Consider the following 21,470-nt stretch of genomic DNA (forward strand, 5'->3'; position numbering starts at 1 on the left):
CTTTCTTTGCAGAAGTATTTTAAAGCAAATCTGGGCCATCAGGCCAATTTGCTCCTACATACTACAAAAGCACCTCTAGAAAACTAAGCTGGACACTTCCTCCCTATCCATAAAACCATCCCCACACCTGACAAAATCAGTGATAATTCCTTGGTATTATTGAATACCCCGTCCATGATCAAATTTCCTGATTCTTAAAGAGTTTTCTTTTCACAGCAGGTTTCTTTCAGAGTCCAAACATCATAGTCTCTACATGAGTTGCAAACTTCTCTTTAAAGCATCTGCCCCATGGTTTCAAAATTTAATAGAACAATTTCTATTTGCATAAACCTAAGTAAAGAAGAAAAAGCTTACAGAAGATTATCGTAAGTCATTATAGTTCAGATATCTTCTTGCAAACAAATTCCCGAATCTCAAGCTGACCAGACATAGAATGAGAATATTAAAGAATATTTTATTTAAAAGTAAGCTGGGTGTAGTGGCTCACACCTGTAGTGCCAGTGACTCTGGAGGCCAAGGCAGGAGTATCACTTGAGGCCAGGGGTTTGAGACCAGCCTGGCAACAGAGCAAGACTCTGTCTCTAAAAGAATTCTTTTTAAAAAATTAGACTTTTAACCCCAATGTGGAAAGTGCATCTTTTTTTCAAAAATGACAACCAAGGAGAAAGTTGGAGCTGTCAGGGGGTTGGTGGGAAGACGAGAGTCCTGCCTGTAGCCAGAGGGATTCTAGGGGGTGAGTCCCTTATTCTAAAGCCTCGCTAAGCAGTTTGGGATGTGGACTGAGTGCATGTGTGCCTGTGTGCCTGCCTGTGACACTCGTGATCCCCTTTCCTGCTCTGTCCCCGGAACACTCACCGCCATTTGACACACTATGTACTTTGTTACCGGTCTGTCTCTTTCTCACCCCACTAGAATGCAAACCCCATGAGGGAGGGATCTTCATTTGGGTCACTGCTGTGTTTCTGGCGGTTAGGGTGGTGCCCAGCACCTGCTGGTCCCCTGTAACAATCCACCGAATGATGAAATGCCTTTAAGTCCTCAGGTTCTGAATCCCGTGCCTGGGGGACCAGACGGGGCCCTGGAACAGGAGTTAGAAGGAGAAGCCTGTCTCGGGAGTTCCACCTCCTCCTGGGGACATGCAGAGCCTCAAGCCTGAGCACACTCGTGGGCTGCTAGAGCCCGAGAGGACCAAGACACTGCTGCCACGGGAGAGCAGGACCTGGGAGAAGCCGTCCCCTTCCGCCTTCAGCAAGGACTGGGAGGCCGTGGAGGTCGGGGCCTCCAGCTGTGACAGCGAAGAGAAAGGTGAGGGTGCCCTGGGGAGGTGAGTGGGTGGGGGAAAGGTCTTGGCAGAGCCTAGGAAAGACCAAACACGCATTTCTTCACTCATGCATTCAACAGCTATTGGTGGAGCTCTGTGTCAGTCCACTTTTGCTGGGTAACAAATCATCCCCAAACCTGGTGGCTTAAAGCAATGATCATTCATTGTCTCGTGATTCTATGGGTTGGCAGTTTAACCTGGCCTCGGGGGACACGTCTCCTGCTGCCCTTGCCTGCAGTTGCCCATGCAGCCTCAGAGACCTGGCTGGTCTCAGATGGCCTTACTCACATGTCTGGCCGGTGCTGGCTGATGGCTAGCTTAGTGGTGCTGGGGACAGGCCACACGTCTCCATTGGGCTATCCCGGGCTTATCCTCATGGGAGTGGCTGCAGGCATCTCGGAAATGGCTGGAAAGGGGATGCCCTGATGCACAAGCTGTTCTGAAGCCTCTGCTGGCAGGCCAGGTGCTCACCTGCCATTGTGCAAAATAAGCTGCTTGGCTGTGCGCGGTGGCTCACGCCTGTAATCCTAGCACTCTGGGGGGCCAAGGCGGGCAGATCATTTGAGCTCAGGAGTTCGAGACCAGCCTAAGCAAGAGTGAGACCCCATCTCTACTAAAAAAACAGAAAGAAATTAGCTGGACAACTAAAAAATATATATATAAAATGAGCCAGGCATGGTGGCGCATGCCTGTAGTCCCAGCTACTCGGGGGGCTGAGGCAGTAGGATCACTTGAGCCCAGGAGTTTGAGGTTGCTGTGAGCTAGGCTGACGCCATGGGACTCTAGCCTGGTCAACAGAGTGAGACTCTGCCAAAAAAAAAAAAAAAAAAAAACCAACCAAACAAAAAAATGCTGCATGGTCAGGCCCAGGATCCGTGAGGGAGGGGCTGTGGACGTAGGGAGAGATGAACCACTTGCGGGCTACTTGGGGATATAGCAGCGAACAAGATGGCCCTGGTAGAGCTCAGATTTTAGTGGAGAAAGCAGACAATAAGTGAGTTAAGAAGCAAAAGGAAAGGCAATGTCTGATGTTGATGAGAGCTACCAAGACAAGTAGATGCTTTGTAGGTGAGGATGGTCAGGGCGGTGGCCTGCAGTGGTGCCAGGAGCCCCTGGAGAGAGAGAAGAGAGAGGGAAAAAGACAGATCATCTGGCCCAGTAATGGGGCATCTCATAGACCACGGCAAGGAGTTTGTATATTATTCGACTATTGGAAACCACTTGGAGCCGTGAAGAGGAGAAAGACATTGTATTTCAGAAAGATTCCTCTAACTCAGTGCTTTCCAACCCGGGACAATTTTGCACCCCTTCCCCTCCCCAGAGGAGGCATTTTGGGTCTAACTGGGAGACGCTGCTGCCATCTAGTGGGTGGACTCCATAGTGCCACTGCTAGACATCCTGCCACAAAGAACTGCCCATAGCACCCAGGTGGGGAAGCCCGTGTCTCACCGTGTGTGAGAATGAATTGTAGGGTTAGGAGGTTGCATGGAAGGTGGGAGGCTGGTTAGGAGACTCCCTCCACTGTCCGAGAGAGGTGGGTAAGTGGAGAGATTTGGGACACCTTTCGGAGGGGAATCTGTTCTTGCCAATAGATGTGGGAAAGGGAAGACGACAGACATCAAGGATGACTCTTGGGATTTTGGCCCAAGCAGCTGGATGAAGGGCAGTGCCACCTGCTGAGATGGAGACACCTGAACGACGCCTCACAGCAGAAGGGGCTGAACCATCTCCTAGGGGCTGTACTATTTCTCAGAGATGGGCAGAAGGTGTGGCTAGCAGAGGTCAGCCCTGGCTTTGAGGCTGGGAGCTCGTGGCCAGGGTAGGTTGCCCAGTTCTCCCCAGAAGGACGCTGATGCTCTCACTCTGGGGCTATTTCTCCACTGGCAGCTGTTTTTATGGAAGCCGGGGAAGCCCCCACCACCCAGGCTTAGCTCTGTGAATCTTCTTCTGCTCCCTCACCTGGCTGTTGTTGGAGGCCCACAGGGAGGGAACCCTGTACCCACTGGGCAGGTGAAGGAACAAAGGCTCAGGGGACAGAGATGGCAGGTGACCCAGTTTCAGTCTTCCGGGTAGTGATAGGATCAGAATTCAGGTCTCTCACTCGCTCAGCCCCACCTGAACACGTGTGTGTGTGTGTGTGTGTGTGATAGAGAGAGAGAGAGAGAGAGAGAGAGAGAGAGAGTTGGCAGAGAGGCGTAGGAGGCCAGTGGGAAGAGCAAGTGGACCACCTGGCCGCGTGGTCACCCTCTCATGGCTCCTTTCTCCTCCACACCCACCAGACCTGTCTTTTCAAGAGACTGGGCTTTCCCAGGAGTGGAGCTCGGTGGAGGAGGACGATGAGTCCGAGGATTCCCAGGTAACGTGTGGCGGGGTCCCCTCCTTTCCCATGGGTGTCCCACCTGAAGATTTCAGTGGGTTGTCACATTTCCTTTCGCAGCTTGGAGTTTCCCTGCCCCACAAAAGTCTCATGAAGTCTCCTATGGGGAACAGGACATATTCCTACAGTGATCAGAGTGGAGGGTCTCCATGTGGCATGTACAACTCCATCCTCACACACCCTCCAACCCTTCACCTATAAAACCATCCATCCATCCATCTGCCCATGCTTCCATCCTCCCATGTACCCCATGTGTCTATCCACTTATCCATCCATCCGCAGACCCTCCCTTCCACCCATCACCCCACCTTTCAGTCACCCATCTGTTCCTCCTTCCACTCGTGGAATGTCCACCAACCATTCATCTGTCCACTCGTCCATCTGCCCAGCCTCTCATCCCTGCTCACCCATGGACCCACTGCATCTATCCTGCTGCATATCTAGCTATCCACATACATGCTCACCCACCCTTTTATGCATATGCCATCAATCCATTTATTCAACCCACCCACTCACACACCCACCACATATCCACTCACCTGTACACCGACCTAGTCATCCTCTATTACCTGTTGCCATGGTGAGGTTGTGGCTACTATCCATGCACCCGTGTTCTCACTCATCCACTCATCCATCTCTGTCCATCCGCCCATCCATCCAACCGTCCATCTACCAACCCAGTCACTGATCCACCCATCCAGCCACGATTCGTTTATCCATCCAAGAACCAACTACTGGGTTTTAATCCAGATTCTATGAGTAAAACCAAACAGAATCATCATGCACACTGCTTTCACTCAAAGACCTAATGTTTTCTTTTTTTAAGGAATAAGACATCAATATAAGAAATAATAAAAGTGGTTCTTTTGTTTATAGTTCAGGTTATACATGAGTAAAATCACATAACCACCCTCAGCAGCACCTGAGGGTCCCACCCATCTCCCAGTCATCTGTCAGGAATCCACCTCTGACTGGCTCAAGCTAGAAAAGGGTTTATTGACTCACTGTGCGGGGCAGGGGTTGGGGGATGGCACAAAGTGGCCAACAAAATGTGATAGTGCCGAGATAAGTGCTGGCTACAGTGGGGTGGGTTCATCCTTCAATAGCCCAGAGAGGAGGAGATGTCAGACCTGGGGTTCAGGGAGAGTAAGAATTCCCCAGGCAGAGCAGGGAAGGGCATAGCATGTGCAAAGGCACAGTGACCTCGCAAGTCACGTGTGGGGGAATGCTGAAGTTCAGGGCAGAACAGTGGGAGGTCTGGGGGAAAGTCTGGCTGGGGTGAGATCACGCATTCATTCCACAACTATTTCTTGTGCATCTACGGTGTGCCAGGCAGTGTTCAATGCATGGAGGGTACAGAAGTGAATGGGACAGACATGGTCCCTGCCTTCACAGGGCTCATTGTCACGGAGGTAGACAGACGACAAGTGAAATAAGCAGCTAAAATATAAATTATGCTGGATGATGATAAGTGCTATGGAGAAAAATAAACCAGGAAGGGGGTTCCAAAGCGTGAGGTTGGGGCTGGGATTGCTATTTTAAGAAGGGTGTCCAGGGACAGCCCCACCGAGGAGGGCTATTGAGTAAAGACCTGAAAGAGGTGGGGGAACAAGACTGGTGATGTCTTGGGGGCATGGCAGGTGCAAAGTCCTGAGCTGGGCCCACGCCTGGCACGTTGAGGAAAAGCAAGAGCAGCTAGTGTGGCTGGGGAGAGTCAGTGTGGGACAGAGGGCTGGGAGATGAGGTTGTGGAGGTGATGGGGTGGATGACCGTGTTTAAAATGTGGCTTGGGCCGGGCGCGGTGGCTCACGCCTGTAATCCTAGCACTCTGGGAGGCCGAGGCAGGTGGATTGCTCGAGGTCAGGAGTTTGAGACCACCCTGAGCAAAAGCGAGACCCCGTCTCTACTAAAAAAGAAAGAAATTAACTGGCCAACTAAAAAATATATATAGAAAAAATTAGCTGGGCATGGTGGCACATGCCTGTAGTCCCAGCTACTCGGGAGGCTGAGGCAGGAGGATCGCTTGAGCCCAGGAGTTTGAGGTTGCTGTGAGCTAGGCTGACGCCACGGCACTCACTCTAGCCTGGGAAACACAGCGAGACTCTGTCTCAAAAAAAAAAAAAATGTGGCTTGTACCTTGGGCGGGGTGGCAGCCGAAGGTGAGTTCTGGACAGAGGAGAGACCTATTCTGGCTCATGCTTCAACAGGAGCCCTCTCCTGCCAAGTTCCATGCCCGGAAGGTGACGAGTGTCTTGTAGGCCGTAGGTAGCCCTGGAAGGGGTTTGAGGATTTACAGAATCACTCTTGGCAGCCCATAGCGAAGGAAGGTGGGTTGGATACAGCAGGGGTTGGCATTTGGGGACATGCAGGGGCCAGTCGGGAACATCCAGTTAGAAAAAAACAGGTGGAAATGAAAGAGTTGCCACTTACCTCATGTGTATCATGAGCTTGACGCAGTTCTAAATGTGTCCCATGAACACATATATTAACTTGACACTCATTAACTGGCGTGATTCTCTCAGGACCTGTGAGATCCTTAGTGTGGTTCCCCCTTTTACAGATAAGGAAACTGAGGCAGAGAAATTATTCATAAATGGCTTGCTCCAGGTCCTCCTGTGAGTAGCTGGCAGAGCTAGTGTAGAATTGAGGCCATCTGGAGAGGATACCAGCTAAGGCAGCAGCGGCGGTGGGAGTGGGACACGGAGTCATCATTCATTCATTCACTCGCTCAGTCATGGTTCCTTGAACCAGCATTGATGGAGCATGTCCTTGAAGAAGGACCTGTTGTTGTCTCATTTTACAGATGGTGAAACTAAGGCACAGAGAGGTCAATTGACTTTCCCTCTCTCACTCAGTGTGTAAGTGGTAAAGCTGGTATTTGAACCCAGTACATCTCCTAACCTGCCTGTGTGTCTTAATCCTCTCCCAAGAGAGGACTGGGGACCTGGATGAAGGGCTCTCTCTGTTCCACCTGGGTCACCATGCCTCTCGAGGGGAAGAGTGAGAGAGGGAGTGGAAGAAAGAAAAGGAGTCACTTTCTAAGAGGGCAGAAGTTCCCACTCTGTGGACCCAGAGGAAAGCAGGGAGGAGAAAACAGTCCCATCACCCTCATCCCATAAAATACAAGCATGTGTAACACATGCAAATCTTATCTAAGTGCATGAGGTTAAAAACAAAAAAGAAACACTAGCACCAGAGATAACCCCTGTAAAAGTTGCTGTGACAAGCCAAACTCATCCACATCATTGGAAGTCAGGATAATGGTTACCTTTGAGGTGGGGGAAACCAGGGTGCTCGTAATGGCCTGCTTCTTGTTTGGGGTGCCGGTTACAAGGGTTGTTGATTTTCTGCAGTTTGCTTAGGCTGTATACTTAGGATGTATACAAACTTCTCTTTGCATATTCTACTTCTAAAGAATGTTTTTAGAAAGTTGCTATATGTCCTTCCAGATATTTTTTCTTAGACACAGAGACCAAATTGAGATCTCTGTGTAAGAAATTTTTTGAGGGATGTGCTCTCAGGTGAAGCCCGTAGGGGAGTGAGGCAGGCTGGAGAGGGGAGGAGGAAGCTAGGTAAATACGTGGGTTGACCCAAAGTCCAGCCCTGTCTGACCCCACAGAGAGCCCTGGAGTGCAAGCAGAACCACAGAGCTGTCCTCCTCTGAGCCAGTGGAGTGGCCTCTTACACCCCATGTGTCAATCATTGGGTGTGGACTGCCCTGGAGGTGAGTTTAACCTCCTAGGTAATTCTATAGGAGGCGAATCCCATTAGTAAGGGCATTTCTCAGAAGAGAAGAGGCAACATAATCCATAAACCATAAAGCTAGCAGCCAATACCCCAATAGAGTCCAGGGGACAGCTGCACCAGCCTGGTAAACAGAAACAACGGGGAACTAGGTGAGGCACCTGCATGTCTTGTCTTATAGCCCATTTGTGTTACTGTAAAGGGAGACCTGAGGTTGGGTGATTTATAAAGGAAAGAGGTTTATTTGACTCATGGTTCTGCAGGCTGTGCAGGAAGCATGGCACCGGCACCTGCTTCTGGTGAGGGCCTAAGGCCGCTTCCACTCATGGCAGGAGGCAAAGGAGAGCTGGAGTGTGCAAAGACCACACTGGGAGAGAGGAAGCAAGACAGTGAGGGGAGAGGTGCCAGGGTCTTCCTAACAACCAGCTCTGTGGGAACTAACAGAGCCAGAACTCACATTACCGTGAGGACGGCACTAAGCCATTCGTGAGGGGTCCACCCTCAGGACCCAAACACCTCCCACTAGTCCACACCTCCAACTCTGGGGAGTAAATGTTAATGTGAGGTTTGGAGGGGACAAACGTCCAAGCCATGGCAGGTCTGTTATGTGTGGTTTGTGTCAAGTCGTTGGATTTCAAATGACCTGTATTTATTATATTTTCTTAATTTTATACTCTGCGTTTTGAAATGGAAGTGTAATTATTTCCAGTAAAATGCAGAGGTCAGAGCATGTTGACACCTGTGTACACTCTTGTAACCAACACCCCAATCAAGACAGAGTGTTGTCATCATTCTAGAAAATTCTCATTTTCCCTTCCAATCTATCTCACTCCCCCACCCCAGAGGTAACTACAGTTCTTGATTTCTACTTGTATAGATTAGTTCTGCCTGTTGTTGAACTTTATCCAGATAGAGTCAGACGGTAAACTACATACATTTTAACACACAAAAAGGAGATTATTGTAAAATTATTATTCTGCCATTTGGTGTTTTCACTTGATATATTCTGATTTATTACATATTAATTATCTTCATTCTTTTTCAAATTTACTTTTTACTGCTGTCGAATATCCTAGAGTTTGGGTATGTCAGACCCATTTCCTCAGCTGATGAATTGTTGTCATTGCTCTGGGAGGCAATGCTACACAAACGTTTGGTCAGTTGGCTCAATTTTATATAGCGTGGATTATGAGGAACTTTATAAAAATCCACATTCTCTGGTCCTACCTGACATGCACTGAATCAGAAAATCCAAGCCCAAGATATTTGGAAAAACTCCCCCAACAAGTTTCTGATGCTCCTCTAGCTCTTGGAATTGCTTACATGGGGCATTTTCTCTGGGTATCTGGTTGTAAAGGGAGATTTGGAATGAGACAGTACCCAGGGGGGTACAGCAGGCTAGGAGAAGGAATTTCACCTTTCCAAAGGTTAGAAATGTGAATTCCATCAATGGTTTGTAATATATTTTAACATCTCATTGTACATGTCCCTTCTGTTTCTCTTTACAGGATTTTTTCAGTGTTCACCGTTGCCTAGCTTTCCAGATAACTCATTATGTCATGTTCATTTCCAAAGCTTTCCTGACAATTTAATAGCAATTGCACTAAACTCATCTTTGGAGAATTGTTGTTAAACATTTTGTCTTCCCATACTTCATCATGGTATGTTTTACCATGTACTTGTTCACTTTACAGATATTTACAGAGCTCATAGTCTATGCCAGGTGGGGTCCCAGGTGCTGGCAGCAAACAAAGTTTTTGCCCTCACAGGGCTTACAGTGTCTTTGGGGGAAGGGACAATAAGCATATATAGTATGCCAGGTGGTGATAAGGGTGCTGAGAAAAAGTAAGCTGGGGAAGGAGCATGGGTGGTACTGGGGTCTTTGTTGAGAAGGGTCGGGGAGAGTGTACTGTTTTAAATAGGTGGTGAGGGAAGGATTTTCTAAGGAAGTGAAAGAGTGAGGCTTAAGGGTATCTGGAGGAAGGGCATTCCAGGTAGAAGAAACCATAACCTCAAAGGCCTGGAGATGACTGGCTGGAGCAGAGTGAGAAAGGCAAGGAGTAACTTCAGCGTTAGAAGGAACACTCTGGCTGACCCATGGAGAAGAAATTGGGTAGATCATCAAGATAAGAAACAGGAGTCTGTAGCAAGTACAACAGAGATGACCGTGGCTTTGCCTAGGGTGTAGTAGTGGAGGGGATGGAAGTGGTCAGATTCTTGATATGGTTTTGAAGGTAAAGCCGACAGCATTTGCTGATGTCCTGAATGTGGGTGATGCAAGATAAAGAGGGGTCAAGGATGCCACAGTTGGAGGCCTGGAGGGGCCTCAAGGAGTAACATGGAGAAAATTGCATGAGGAGCTTTTCAGGGGAGGTGATTAGAATATGTGTTTGGGACATGTAAAGTTTAAGGTGCACATTAGATACCCAAGTGGAGATGGCAAGTGGACAGTGAGCTAGATGTATAGTTGGGAATTCAAGAGAGGGGTTGGGTCAAGAAACACACACACACACACACACACACACACACATATGCATGTACACAATGCACATCTTTTTGCAGGGAGTCATTAGGGTATAGATGGTATTTTTAAACTGTGAGATTTTATATACCTACAACATTTGGAAATCTTTATCCCATTATTCTGAAAGTTCCTCTAATAGAGAATAGGTATGTTACTTTCTTTTTTATATTTATCTCAGATCTAGTTACTCTGCTATATAGTTTTAAATTCAAACAGCTTTTCTATTGATATGCCATTTTATTTCCAATCATATAATCCTATTTTTCTGCAAGTAACAATGGTGGCCCCTTCCTTTCCAATATTTATCCTTTTTTTTTTTTTTTTTTCTGTTTCAGGGCTTTGTGGAGTGGTCAAAAGCTCCACAACAAACAACCATAGTCTTGGTAGTATGTGTGCTTTTTTTGTTTCTGGTTTTAACAGGGATGCCTATGATGTTTCATATTTAACTATAATGGTGGCTTTTGTTTTGAAATAGATGCCCTGTGTCATGTTAAGAAAGTGTGCTGGTTAAAAATCAGGAATGAGTGTTGAATATTATCAAATGCCTTTCAAACATCCTTTGAGATGATTTTTTTTAACTTTTTGGTGTGAGGTTTTACATTACTGTATTTAATTGAAATTAAGACGTCATTGATTGTAAAACACGTATTATTTTATATACCATTGAGAAAGAAAAATGCTAATTCATTATAAGATGCCACCAACTGGAAGATGTCTCCTGACTTCTGAGAAGGTAAAAAAATGTGCAACAGAGGATTGATGAAATCTTGTAGATTTCCTAACATCAAATCAACTTTGCATTCTTAGGAATGTGGTGCACCAGTCTTTTCATATACTGAATTCTATTTCTTGATATTTTATGTAGGATTCTTGCCTCTATCTTCATATGTGAGATTGGTGCTATCTTTGTGAAGTTTTGGTATCATGGCTAAGCTTGCATCACAGAAAGACTTGAATAACTTTTACCCCTTTCCATGCTTTTGAATAGTTTCTGTAGCTTGATAAGTGTCAATCCCTTGACACTTTAAAATAAATTGCCAGTAAAGTAATCAGGACCTAGAGCCATGGAGGGGAGGTTTCAGCTACTTCTTGGGCAGCTTTCTCAGTTTTTCCCAATGTTATTGGTTTATTAATACTTTTTACTTCTTGCATTCATTTTGGTGATTTATAGAGTTCTTTTATCCCCTAGAAAATTTTTCATTCCATAGAGCTTTTCATATTACTACCTTAATTATGCATACTATTTTATAATTAAACAAAAATCTTGTTTATTTTATCCCCTTTAGCCTTTAAACTTCTGTTTTTTTCGGTTTACTCATTATCAGATTTGTCAAATGCTTATCTAGTTTACTGTCATTTTTCCCAAGAACCAGCGTTAGGATTTATTTCTATCCACTATTTCTCTTATTTGTAATTTGTTTTCCTTTAATATGTATTGTTTATTTTTTATTGTTTTATTTTTGTCTCAATTTTTAAGTTCAATACTTAATTTATATTCTTTATATTTTCTATATTAGTATACTTAATAATAAAAATGTGCTTGTGGATATAGCCTTGGCCACATCTTAGAGTTTGATTATCTGTGTTAGACAATATGTTGTCTAAATATTATATTGTAGTGTTTCTAAAGTATGTTTTGAATGTCAATGATTTGGTTTGCTTTTTGTTTAAAAACTGTTTTGTTTTCTTGTTTTATTGCACTGTGAATAGAGAATGTGGCCTATAATATATCTGCTTCCAAAACCTTTTAAAAAGCTTTTATTGGGGCCTAGAACATGTCTAAGTTTTGTAATTGTTTCATGAACATTTAAGATGAATATGTATTCTCTATAGAATTCAAAACTCTACATGTCTGTTCATTAACTCAGCCTCATCAATTATATTGTTTAGATTCACGTGTTATTTAATTTTAGCCTACTCTATTTGTCAAAAACCAATCAGGTATGTGAAAATCTGTTAGTACAATTGTCTTCATCAACTTATTTTTATAATCTTTGCTTTATGTATTCAAAAGCTGTGTAATTTGATGCACGTAAGTGCAGCAGTGTTATGTCCTTGCCAATTAAATAATATATGTAAAACACCAAGCACAGTGCCAGGCATATAGTAGGCACTCAATAAATGTTAGCTAAAACCTGATTCTGAATCCTTTGTTAAACATAATCATCTTTAACCAATTTAATCCTTTGATTTAAAATTTACCGAATACTTGTTGATATTACCATATTGCTCTTTTTAAATTCTTCTATGTATGTGAGGTTCTCTAGAGAATTAGCAGGGAAAGTATGGGATTCTCTCTCTCTCCATTTCTCTCACAGGCTGATTGCATCCAATAAGCAACTAGCCCTTAAAAGAAAAGAACACGGGCCTCAACTTTTACATTTTTGGGGATTTTATTAGTTGCAAATAAGAGAAACTCAATTTCAATGAGCTTAAGCAAAAGAAAAACAATTATTATTGGTTCATGTTACAACAATGTTTGGGATAAAACTGACTTCATGTATAGCTGCTTTCACAGATCTAAAAATATCACTGGGGGTTTGCATCTCCTCACAGTTGTGCCCGCTTCTGAAGGTGACCTCCCTTGCTCCTCCCACTGGGCTGGGGATGGCTACGCCTGGCCTGTGGTCACCTCTTCCACATAGTGAAGTAGGAGGCTCAGCATATTTTCATCACTCTTGCAGCTCCCCTTCCTGCTCTGCTGCTGGGGCAGGAGTCCTGAAATAAGGGGAGAGAGAACAGCAGCTGCAAAGGCCCTGAGGCAGGCGCAGACTGTCCAAATAAGGGAGGAGAGTGGATGGCAGCAGGGCAAAGGTGGAAACAGGGAGACAAGTGTGGGGACTGGCTTAGATGCCCAGTCGGGAGGGGGTGCGATGACTGGACTGTGACTAGCTTAGTGCCATGGGTCTTGATCAATTTTGTGGGATAGTGGAACTAATCATGAAAGTAATAAAAATCCTAGTAGCAGTGGTCATTCATTTGGGCTCTTTGATGTGCCAGGGACCTCATTTCATTGATGGTGGAAGTACCCGCCCAAGGCCCAGATGTTCTGTTCACCCAAGAGCCACACAGATCCCATTAAAACATAATTGAGACCACTCATAATCCTGCCGCTTCACTCCGTAAACTCCCGATGCCATCCAGCCCTACTCCAGCCGGCTTCTACTCTCATTCCTCCTTCTCTGGCTCCTTTTACCCAGCCAAATGGGCCTCCTTACTGTTTTTCTAACTTGCCCATCATGCGCTTGTCTCAGGATCTTTGCACTGGCTGTTCCTTCTACTTGGAATGCTCTTTCTCTGGAAGCATGGCTCCCTCACCTCCTTCAGGTCTCAGATGTCACCTCCTCAGAGATGATTCCCCTGACACCCTCAAATAGCATCTCCCTCCGCAGGCCACTCTCTACTTGCCTTCAGAGCCTGTTTCACCACCTGACAAATGATGGGTTCCTGTGGTTCCTCTCTGGCCTCCTCAACTGCCATCCCTGCTCCTTTGGTGGCTCTCCCTGGAGGAACGGATTTCTGTGAAGGAGGAACTAGGGGCAGAGAGGGTTCAGGCTGTACCTCCCAGGGACTCGCGCATCCATACCACCCTTGCTGGCCCCTCTCCCACGCGCTTGAAGCTGCTCTGTCCCTTCTGGGAACAGGTCACGTCAGACCCAGGGTGGTCTCTGCATTTAGTGTCTGGGGCATGCGGTGGCGGCGGCAGAAATATGTTAAATAAATTGGTAAACAGGATAAATCAAAAATCACAGGGAAATAGCTGGGGCGCCCCTGCGGCCAGTCGTGTGGCTCCTGGCTGTATATTCTCAGCATGAAACGGCTGCCCCGAGGGTGGGTGACTCCGACGGGAGGGACGGGAGGGACCGGCTGGCGGGATCGCAGCACACGCCTCCAGGGGACTCCGGCCAGTTCCGGTTCCGCTTACCTTATCCGCCGATACTCACCTTTCCAAAGGTAATATATTATTCCAAAGGTATAACATATTCGATAATTCCTCTCCGGGGGCTCGGCAACTTCCACAGTTGTGGAGACTCAGCAGACTGTAACCCCCCGGGTGCTCCCTCTTTCCACCGCGAGAGGGGTTCAGGGCAGATTCTCGTCGCGCCCCACGTCCCATGCCTCCTGCTGCCGCGCCCACTGATCCCCGCGTGGCCCAACTCCGCGGGGAAACCCCTCACCCGCGATGCTGCGCGGCGCCTGCGCACTCCGACCCGACAGGCTGGGTCTTGGCAAGAGGCTCTGTGGACCGCCTCAGGCCCCGCCCCCGGCCCGCGCTCAGGCCCCGCCGGGTCTCCGCAGAGTGACTTTGGTCACCCACTTTGTGCTGCTGTCCTGCTTCCCCTGCTCTCTTGGGTGATTAAACTCTGCCTATGTCTGTACACTACGGTGGCATTTCACTCATTCGTCCATTCGCCCAGCATTTCCTGAGGACCTACTGTGTGCCAGGCCTGGGCTGGGTGACGTGTGGGACCAACCATGTGGTCCAACCATGTGGTCCCTGTCCTCAAATGACTCGGGCTGGTGCTGGGGATGTGCAACTATGCATTCAGTCACCGACAATTCTTGAGGACCTACTGGGTGCTGAGACCTGGGTGGGCGGGAGCCCAGGGAAGACCAAACTGTGTGATCTGCGGCCCTGAAGAGCACCAGGGCCAGGTCAGGGTTTTTTCACTTATTCATTCATTAGCCTGACATTTCCTGAGGGCCTACTGTGTGCAGGTTCCTCACCCCGCAGGGCACCAGGGCCAGGTCAGGAGTCTTTCACTCATTCATTCATTATTGCCTGAGGACCTACTGTGTGCCAGGGCCTATGCAGGCAAAACAGCTCTCTTGGTGGGGCCTAGAGTTGAGGGCGGGGGTGGGGAGCCAGATGTGTCTGTACTGTGTATTTTTGCCTATCTACATATCTGGATCCCTCCCTGGGTGCCCACGTATCTTAGCTCCCCTGTCCCCTCACCCAGTTATACACATTAAAGACTGTGTGTCAGTTATCATATTTTCAAGGCTTGAAACATTATTTTCAGATAAATTATATCACTTTTCCAAACTTTTGCTGGGGGAGGGACAAGGAAATCTGAACGTGGTTTGGACACTGGATGGCATTAAAAAATTATTTTGTTGTGTGTGATAATGGTATTGCAGTTATATAGCAGAAGATACTTTTTCTTGTTTTTTCTTAGACATGAAAGCTAAAATATTTAGCAGTGAAGTGAGATCACATCTGTAATTTACTTTAAAATAGACCAGGAAAATATACAAGATGTATTTTCATGACCTATTTTAAAAGTAAATATATATTATAAAATATGGTAAACTTATTATTTAAAAAATTTTTAGGGCTGGGCGAGGTGGCTCACGCCTGTAATCCTTAGCACTCTGGAAGGCCGAGGCGGGTGGATCGCTCAAGGTCAGGAGTTCAAGACCAGCATGAGCAAGAGTGAGACCCTGTCTCTACTAAAAATAGAAAGAAATTATCTGACCAACTAAAATATATATAGAAAAAATTAGCCGGGCATGGTGGCGCATGCCTGTAGTCCCAGCTACCCAGGAGGCTGAGGCGGTAGGATCGCTTAAGCCCAGGAATTTGAGGTTGCTGTGAGCTAGGCTGACGCCACGGCACTCACTCTAGCCGGGGCAACAAAGCGAGACTCTGTCAAAAAAAAAAAAAGGAAAAAAATTTTGAGGTATTGTATTTTTATTAAAATTATTTTTTAAGTATCGAAGCTGGGTCAGTATATATTGATATATGGATACTAATTGTACTTAATACATTCCTGTATAATTGAAAAACCTTGTAAGAAATTCCAGGGGGTTCTTTTTTATACTGGGGGGGCTATGTTTTCCTATGACCCAGGACAATTTGTTGGTCAGCCTTATAAGAAAAGCATTCTTAACTTATAACAAAAATATTTTTCAGGGATTTTTTTCCTGGGGCCAAACAAGTCACAGTGGGAAGACCAAAACAATAGCAGGTGATTCTACTACCTAAGAAATCTTATGCCCAAACTTTGTGAAAGGAATGTCTACCCATGTGTGTACTAACACAAGGGGTCTCAGAATATAAGATAATGAAAAAGAAGTAGACAGAAAATTCTGTGTGCCATATGCTGCCATTTTTGTAGAAAGGTGTACTATATCTTTCCAGCATGCTCTATCCATATAAACAAATATATATATATATATATATATATATGAAGTGATTGCTTCTAGTGAAGGGGATTTAGTAGCTGGGGGACACAAGGGTAAAAAGATTTTTTTTTACTGTATAAACTGTGGACCACATAAATGTATTCCGCATAATTTCATAAAGATCATAGTTTTGTGAAGTTATGTAATTATGCTAGTAACTTTTGTCTCCCCACTGTAGTAGGTGGGGAGCATTAATGGCTGCTACTCTTCACTCCTCCTCTGAGCATGCTCTGGGGGCTCTTCCTGCGTTGCTCCTGGCTTTGGCTATGAGGCTTGCACCAGTGGGACTAGATGCAAACGTGACACTATCAGACGCTTGAAACTGTGCCTGTGTGTGTCCACTCTCTATCAGGCCCCGTGCTACCTCTCTGGGAACATGCCAGGTTAGATGTGAGTCACCAGGAGAGTGTCTTGGTCCAGCTGAGCGCTCTTGAACAGCCAGCCCTCATCTGACCCACAGCTGATTGCAGATGTGAATGTGGGTCCAGCCAAGATCAACCAAGCCCAGTCCAAACAGAACCACCCAGCTGACCTGTAGATGTCTAAGAAATATTAAATGGACAAATGGATAATTTGTTACACAGCAGGAGCTAATTGATGTAATCACTGACGTCAGGTCTTTAAGTTGGGGGGGGGAAAGATGTGCGGTAGCTGAAGGTGGTTCCTCATACTGAAGAAAAGACTGGGTCCACCCTAAAAATCTTTTGTAGCTCAGTCAGAGGAGAGGCACTCACTTCTTCTAGAACAATTTCCTACTCTGAATTTCTCCTACTCATTTTTCTAACTTAGTGAATCTTGATTTCTTCCTCAGACTCTACTCCTTTAATAAATATGCCAACTGTACCAAAGGAACCAAACCTTTTTAATCTCTTTAATCCAATTAAAATCACTGAGCAAGTGCCCAGTCATTCATGTCATCAACAACAAAAAGACCAGCCAGAGCCCCTCAGAACTGTGCCACGTTCATAATTTTGCACCGGAGAGCCAGTTGAGGGGAGTCCGGCAGCCGTGGGGGCCAGTCCCAGGGCGGTGTGCTCCCCACTGTGTGACCTGGGGCAAGTTACCGAGCTTCTCTGAGCCTCAGTTTCCTGGGAGCAGCGTGGGGGAGATATAGTACCTCCCCCATAGGGTGGTGAGGCTGGAAACTAGGCATACAAAAAGGTTAGTGAAGCACCTGGTGTATGCGCCCTGTAACCTCAACTCTTAATCTTCTGCTGGTCCAGGCGGGTTTCTGCGAGGGCGCCACTGTCTACAGGCTTCTCCTCCCTGTGAACGCTCAGGTGTTGAGTCAGGTGTGGGAGCTGGGCAAAGGTGTCCCCACACTGGCCACACGAGTAGGGCTTCTTGTCCCCATGGGTCCTCTGGTGTCGGATGAGCGCTGAGGAGAAGCTGAAGGCCTTCCCGCAGCCGCCGCATTCGTAGGGCTTCTCGCCGGTGTGCACGATGTGGTGCTGGACCAGGTAGGAGCGGTTGCTGAAGGCCTTGCCGCACTCGGGGCAGGCGTAGGGCCGCTCGCCCGTGTGCGTGCGCTGGTGCAGGGTGAGGGACGAGCCCTGGCTGAAGGCCTTGCCGCACTCACCGCACTTGTAGGGCCGCTCCCCAGTGTGGATCTTCTGATGCTCGATGAGGGAGGACACGTGGCTGAAGGCAGCGCCGCACTGCAGGCACTTGTAGGGCCGCTCCCCGGTGTGCACAAAGTGGTGCTGGAGGAGGTGGGAGCGGTTGCTGAAGCGCTTGCCGCAGTCCTGGCACGTGTAGGGCCGCTCGCCGGTATGTGTGCGCTGGTGCTGCGTCAGGTGTGACACCTGCGTGAAGGCCTTGGCGCACTGGCTGCAGGCATAAGGCTTCTCGCCCGTGTGGATGCGCCGGTGCTCCGCCAGCGAGGCGCTCTGGCTGAAGGGCGCGCCGCAGTCCGGGCAGGTGTAGGGCTTCTCACCCGTGTGCACGCGCCGGTGCTGCGTCAGGTGCGCGATCTGCGTGAAGGCCTTGGCGCACTGGCCGCAGCGGTACGGCTTCTCTTCGGTGTGGATGCGCTGGTGGCGGATGAGCGCCGAGGAGAAGCGGAACGCCTTGGCGCACTCTGCGCACTCGTAGGGCTTCTCGCCAGTGTGAATGCGCTGGTGCTCGATCAGGGACGAGCGGTTGCGGAACGTCTTGGCGCACTGGACGCACGCGTAGGGCCGCTCGCCCGTGTGCACTCGCCGGTGCTGGGTCAGGTGCGTGACACGCGTGAAGGCCTTGCCGCAGTCGGCGCAGCGGTGCGGCTTCTCGCCCGTGTGCGTGCGCCAGTGGGACACCAGGTAGGAGCCCTGGCTGAAGGCCTTGCCGCACTCATGGCACGCGTAGGGCTTCTCCCCCGTGTGCGTGCGCTGGTGCAGGGTCAGGTGCACGCTCTGGCTGAAGGCCTTGCCGCACTCGGGGCACGCGAACGGCTTCTCCCCGGTGTGGATTCTTTGGTGCAAGATGAACGCCGAGCAGTAGCTGAAGGCCTTTCCGCAGTCCTCGCATTTCCATGGCTTCTTGGGGCTGCCACCTTTCTCCCCCTGGCCAGTGTCTGAATGCTTCTGCTTCGGGTTCTTGGTTGGCACACCGCACCTCTGGGGCCTGCTGTCACCGGGGGCCGTGGCTTGGGGAGCAGCAGGACCCGATGTGGTTCTTGAGATTTGGTTGAGTTCATTGCGTTCCTGGATGCCGTCCCCTGCAGGGTCTCCCTTGTGGGCCACTGCCTCTGGCTCCAGACAGCTTTCCAGGTTTTCCTGAGGGTCTGTGAACTGATCCTCGTGTTTCCAGGTTCTTTCCAACTCTGAGCCCTGGAGGGTGAGGCTCAAAAGTCCCTCCATCCCTGCTCCCTCAGCTGCTGTCTTAAATTCACATCTCTTCTCTGGGTCTAAAAGAAAAGAAAGAAAAAAGAAGTTAACGTTGTTACTTGCCCTGGGTTGGAAAAAAGGCTAACAAATGGACTAGGAAGGATTTAGTGCGGGGTCCCTGGACCTCAGAACCACTGACATTTTGGGTCTGATAATTTTTTGTCGTTGGGCCTCACTGTGTGTTATAGGATGCTGAGCAGTGTCCCTGGTCTCTTCACACTGGATGCCAGGAACACCCCACCCCCACCCCAGTTGTGACAATCAAAATGCTTCCAGACATTGCCAAGTGTCCCCTGGGTACAAAACTGTCCCTGGTTGGGAATCGTTGATTTAATGGAACTGAAAATAAATTTAGAAGATCCCTACAGGCTGGGTGCGGTGGTTCAGGCCTGTAATCCTAGCATTCTGGAAGGCCAAGGTAGGAGGATCACTCAAGGTCAGGAGTTCGAGACCAGCCTGAGTAAGAGCAAGACTCCATCTCTACTAAAAATAGAAAGAAATTATCTGGATAGCTAAAAATATATAGAAAAAATTAGCTGGGCATGGTGGCACATGCCTGTAGTCCCAGCTACTCGGGAGGCTGAGGCAGTAGGATTGCTTGAGCCCAGGAGTTTGAGGTTGCTGTGAGCTAGGCTGATGCCACGGCACTCTAGCTCAGGCAACAGAACGAGACTGTCTCAAAAATAAATAATAAATAGAAATAAAAATGAAATAGAAATAAAAAGGAAGATCCCTGCAAAAAAAACATGAATCTGTCAGAACTTAAATGTACCCTGTAATCTAGTGCTATGGGCTGAATTATGTCCCCTCAAAACTCCTATGTTGAAGCCCTCACCCACAAGGTGATGCTATTTGGAGGTGGGGCCTTTGGGAGGTGATTAGGGTTAGATGAGGTCATGAGGGTGGGGCCCCCATGATGGGATTAGTGTTTTTGTAAGAGGAAGAGACACCAGAGCTCGCTCTCTGCCAGGTGAGCACAAGCAAAAGGGGGCCATCTAAAAGCCAGGACAAGAGCCCTCACCAGCACCCAACTGTAGGAGCAGGAGCTATGAACTGGCTGTTTCCTTGATGCTGAATGGGTGTGGACGAAGGAGGACCTGGAGGAAAGCCATCTGGTCAGCAGCCTGAGAAGCTGAATTAAACAGCCAAGTCTCTAGTGACTGCAGTCAGGTAAGAGGTCTGGGAATGTTCTTTGAACAGAGCATTCTCAAAATATAGAGATTAAGGAGTAAATGGCCATCTGTTTCCTGCCCTTGAGTTCCCTCTTGAGTTGTATGAATAAAAGCAATGTGCACACCAAGGACGGGGCTCTTTGCTCTTAGAGCATCGAGTCCCCCGAGCCCATTTGTCCTGATAATTGGCTACTTTGTCTTCATTTCTGCAGAGCCACTTGGTTTTGGGTTACCTGTGCTGAGCTGGACTCAGCACCCAAACATGCTGGCAGCTTGATAACAGACCAGCCTCCAGAACTGCAAAGAAATCAGTGTCTGTTGTTTAAGTCACCCAGTCTGTGGTATTTTGTTAGAGCAGCTAGAGCTAAGATACCTGGAAATAAAGTTTTCTTTTCTGGGGAAAAATCAGTTCACTTCATACACAGAGGAAAAAGCAAGCCCTAAATTCCATGCAAAATATATTGCTGGTGGGAGTACGCATTGGGAAAACTGGCTTGGAAGACTTTGGTATTTTCTAGGAAAGCAGAAGACACACATCCTCTACCGCCCAGTAATCACATCCTCTTGAAAGTAAGCCAGAGAAACGTGCACATGTGTGTACCTGGAGGGTTCCGAGATGGCTGGTAACGGCCAAGGACTAGAGACAATCCTGCCATCCATCAGCAAAGGAATGGACAAAGAAACAGGGTAAACATCAACACTTCAAACAGTGTTGGCAAGAAGGGCAAGATGCAAAATAATCTCTCAGGTATGGTGCTATTATGTTTAGGCTTCAAAACAGGCAAATCAAAACCATTTGTTTTTTTAGGGATCATAAACGTGGCAAAGGTTCATAAAGATAAGTGTAGGTGGGCCAGCTAGGATGCCGCCCCCTACAGACAGCCTTAAGGCCCCCGTAGGGTCCCCAGAGCTAGTGGGGGTACCTGCCTTGTGGTCTCGGGATCTATGTCACTCAGGCTGGGGCCCCTGCTCTGGCTGCCATGTCTCAGTGGGTCCAGTCAGCATCTGTGGGAGAAAGAAAGGGGACCCGTGAAGGAAGACACTGGGGCAGACGCAGGCATTGGGGGGAGTACGTGGGGGTAGTGAAGATGCAGGGTGTTTTCTCCCCTGTGCACATGTAGGGAGGGAAGTGGATTCTGGGCTGGGTTGGGTAAACTGGGGTGTGTCGGGGGGAGAGGTCACGCATATACACAGTAGCCCAAGGAGAGAGGCAGGCAGGCCTGGGGCAGTAGAAGGAGAAACCTTTCTCTACTCCCAGCACTTTTGACCCATGGGT

General features: G+C 47.9%; 2 protein-coding genes across 2 annotated transcripts; one reads left to right on the plus strand and one right to left on the minus strand.

Moving 5' to 3' along the window:
* The first annotated feature begins 1,136 nt into the window (after window positions 1-1,136).
* SMIM17 (small integral membrane protein 17) lies at window positions 1,137-10,412 on the plus strand. Its single transcript, XM_069457354.1, has 3 exons — window positions 1,137-1,305; window positions 3,601-3,677; window positions 10,302-10,412. Exons 1-3 carry the CDS (start codon window positions 1,137-1,139, stop codon window positions 10,410-10,412), a joined length of 357 nt encoding a protein of 118 aa, XP_069313455.1.
* A 6,889-nt stretch (window positions 10,413-17,301) lies between these two features.
* On the minus strand, window positions 17,302-18,995 carry ZNF835 (zinc finger protein 835). The gene is given in 2 exon segments (XM_069457830.1): window positions 17,302-17,472; window positions 17,475-18,995. Coding segments are annotated over 2 exon segments (1,635 nt in total). The 3' UTR covers window positions 17,302-17,358.
* Window positions 18,996-21,470: the final 2,475 nt, after the last annotated feature.

Source organism: Eulemur rufifrons, chromosome 24 (assembly GCF_041146395.1).
Source record: "Eulemur rufifrons isolate Redbay chromosome 24, OSU_ERuf_1, whole genome shotgun sequence".
NCBI classification, from domain to species: Eukaryota; Metazoa; Chordata; class Mammalia; order Primates; family Lemuridae; genus Eulemur; species Eulemur rufifrons.

Excerpts from the sequence above, each read along its gene's own strand:
- SMIM17 (XM_069457354.1), top strand. The coding sequence starts at position 1,137 with ATGCAGAGCCTCAAGCCTGAGCACACTCGTGGGCTGCTAGAGCCCGAG. Across the intron at positions 1,306-3,600 it reads CTGTGACAGCGAAGAGAAAG|ACCTGTCTTTTCAAGAGACT; the intron begins GTGAGGGTGCCC and ends CACACCCACCAG. Across the intron at positions 3,678-10,301 it reads ATGAGTCCGAGGATTCCCAG|GGCTTTGTGGAGTGGTCAAA; the intron begins GTAACGTGTGGC and ends TTTCTGTTTCAG.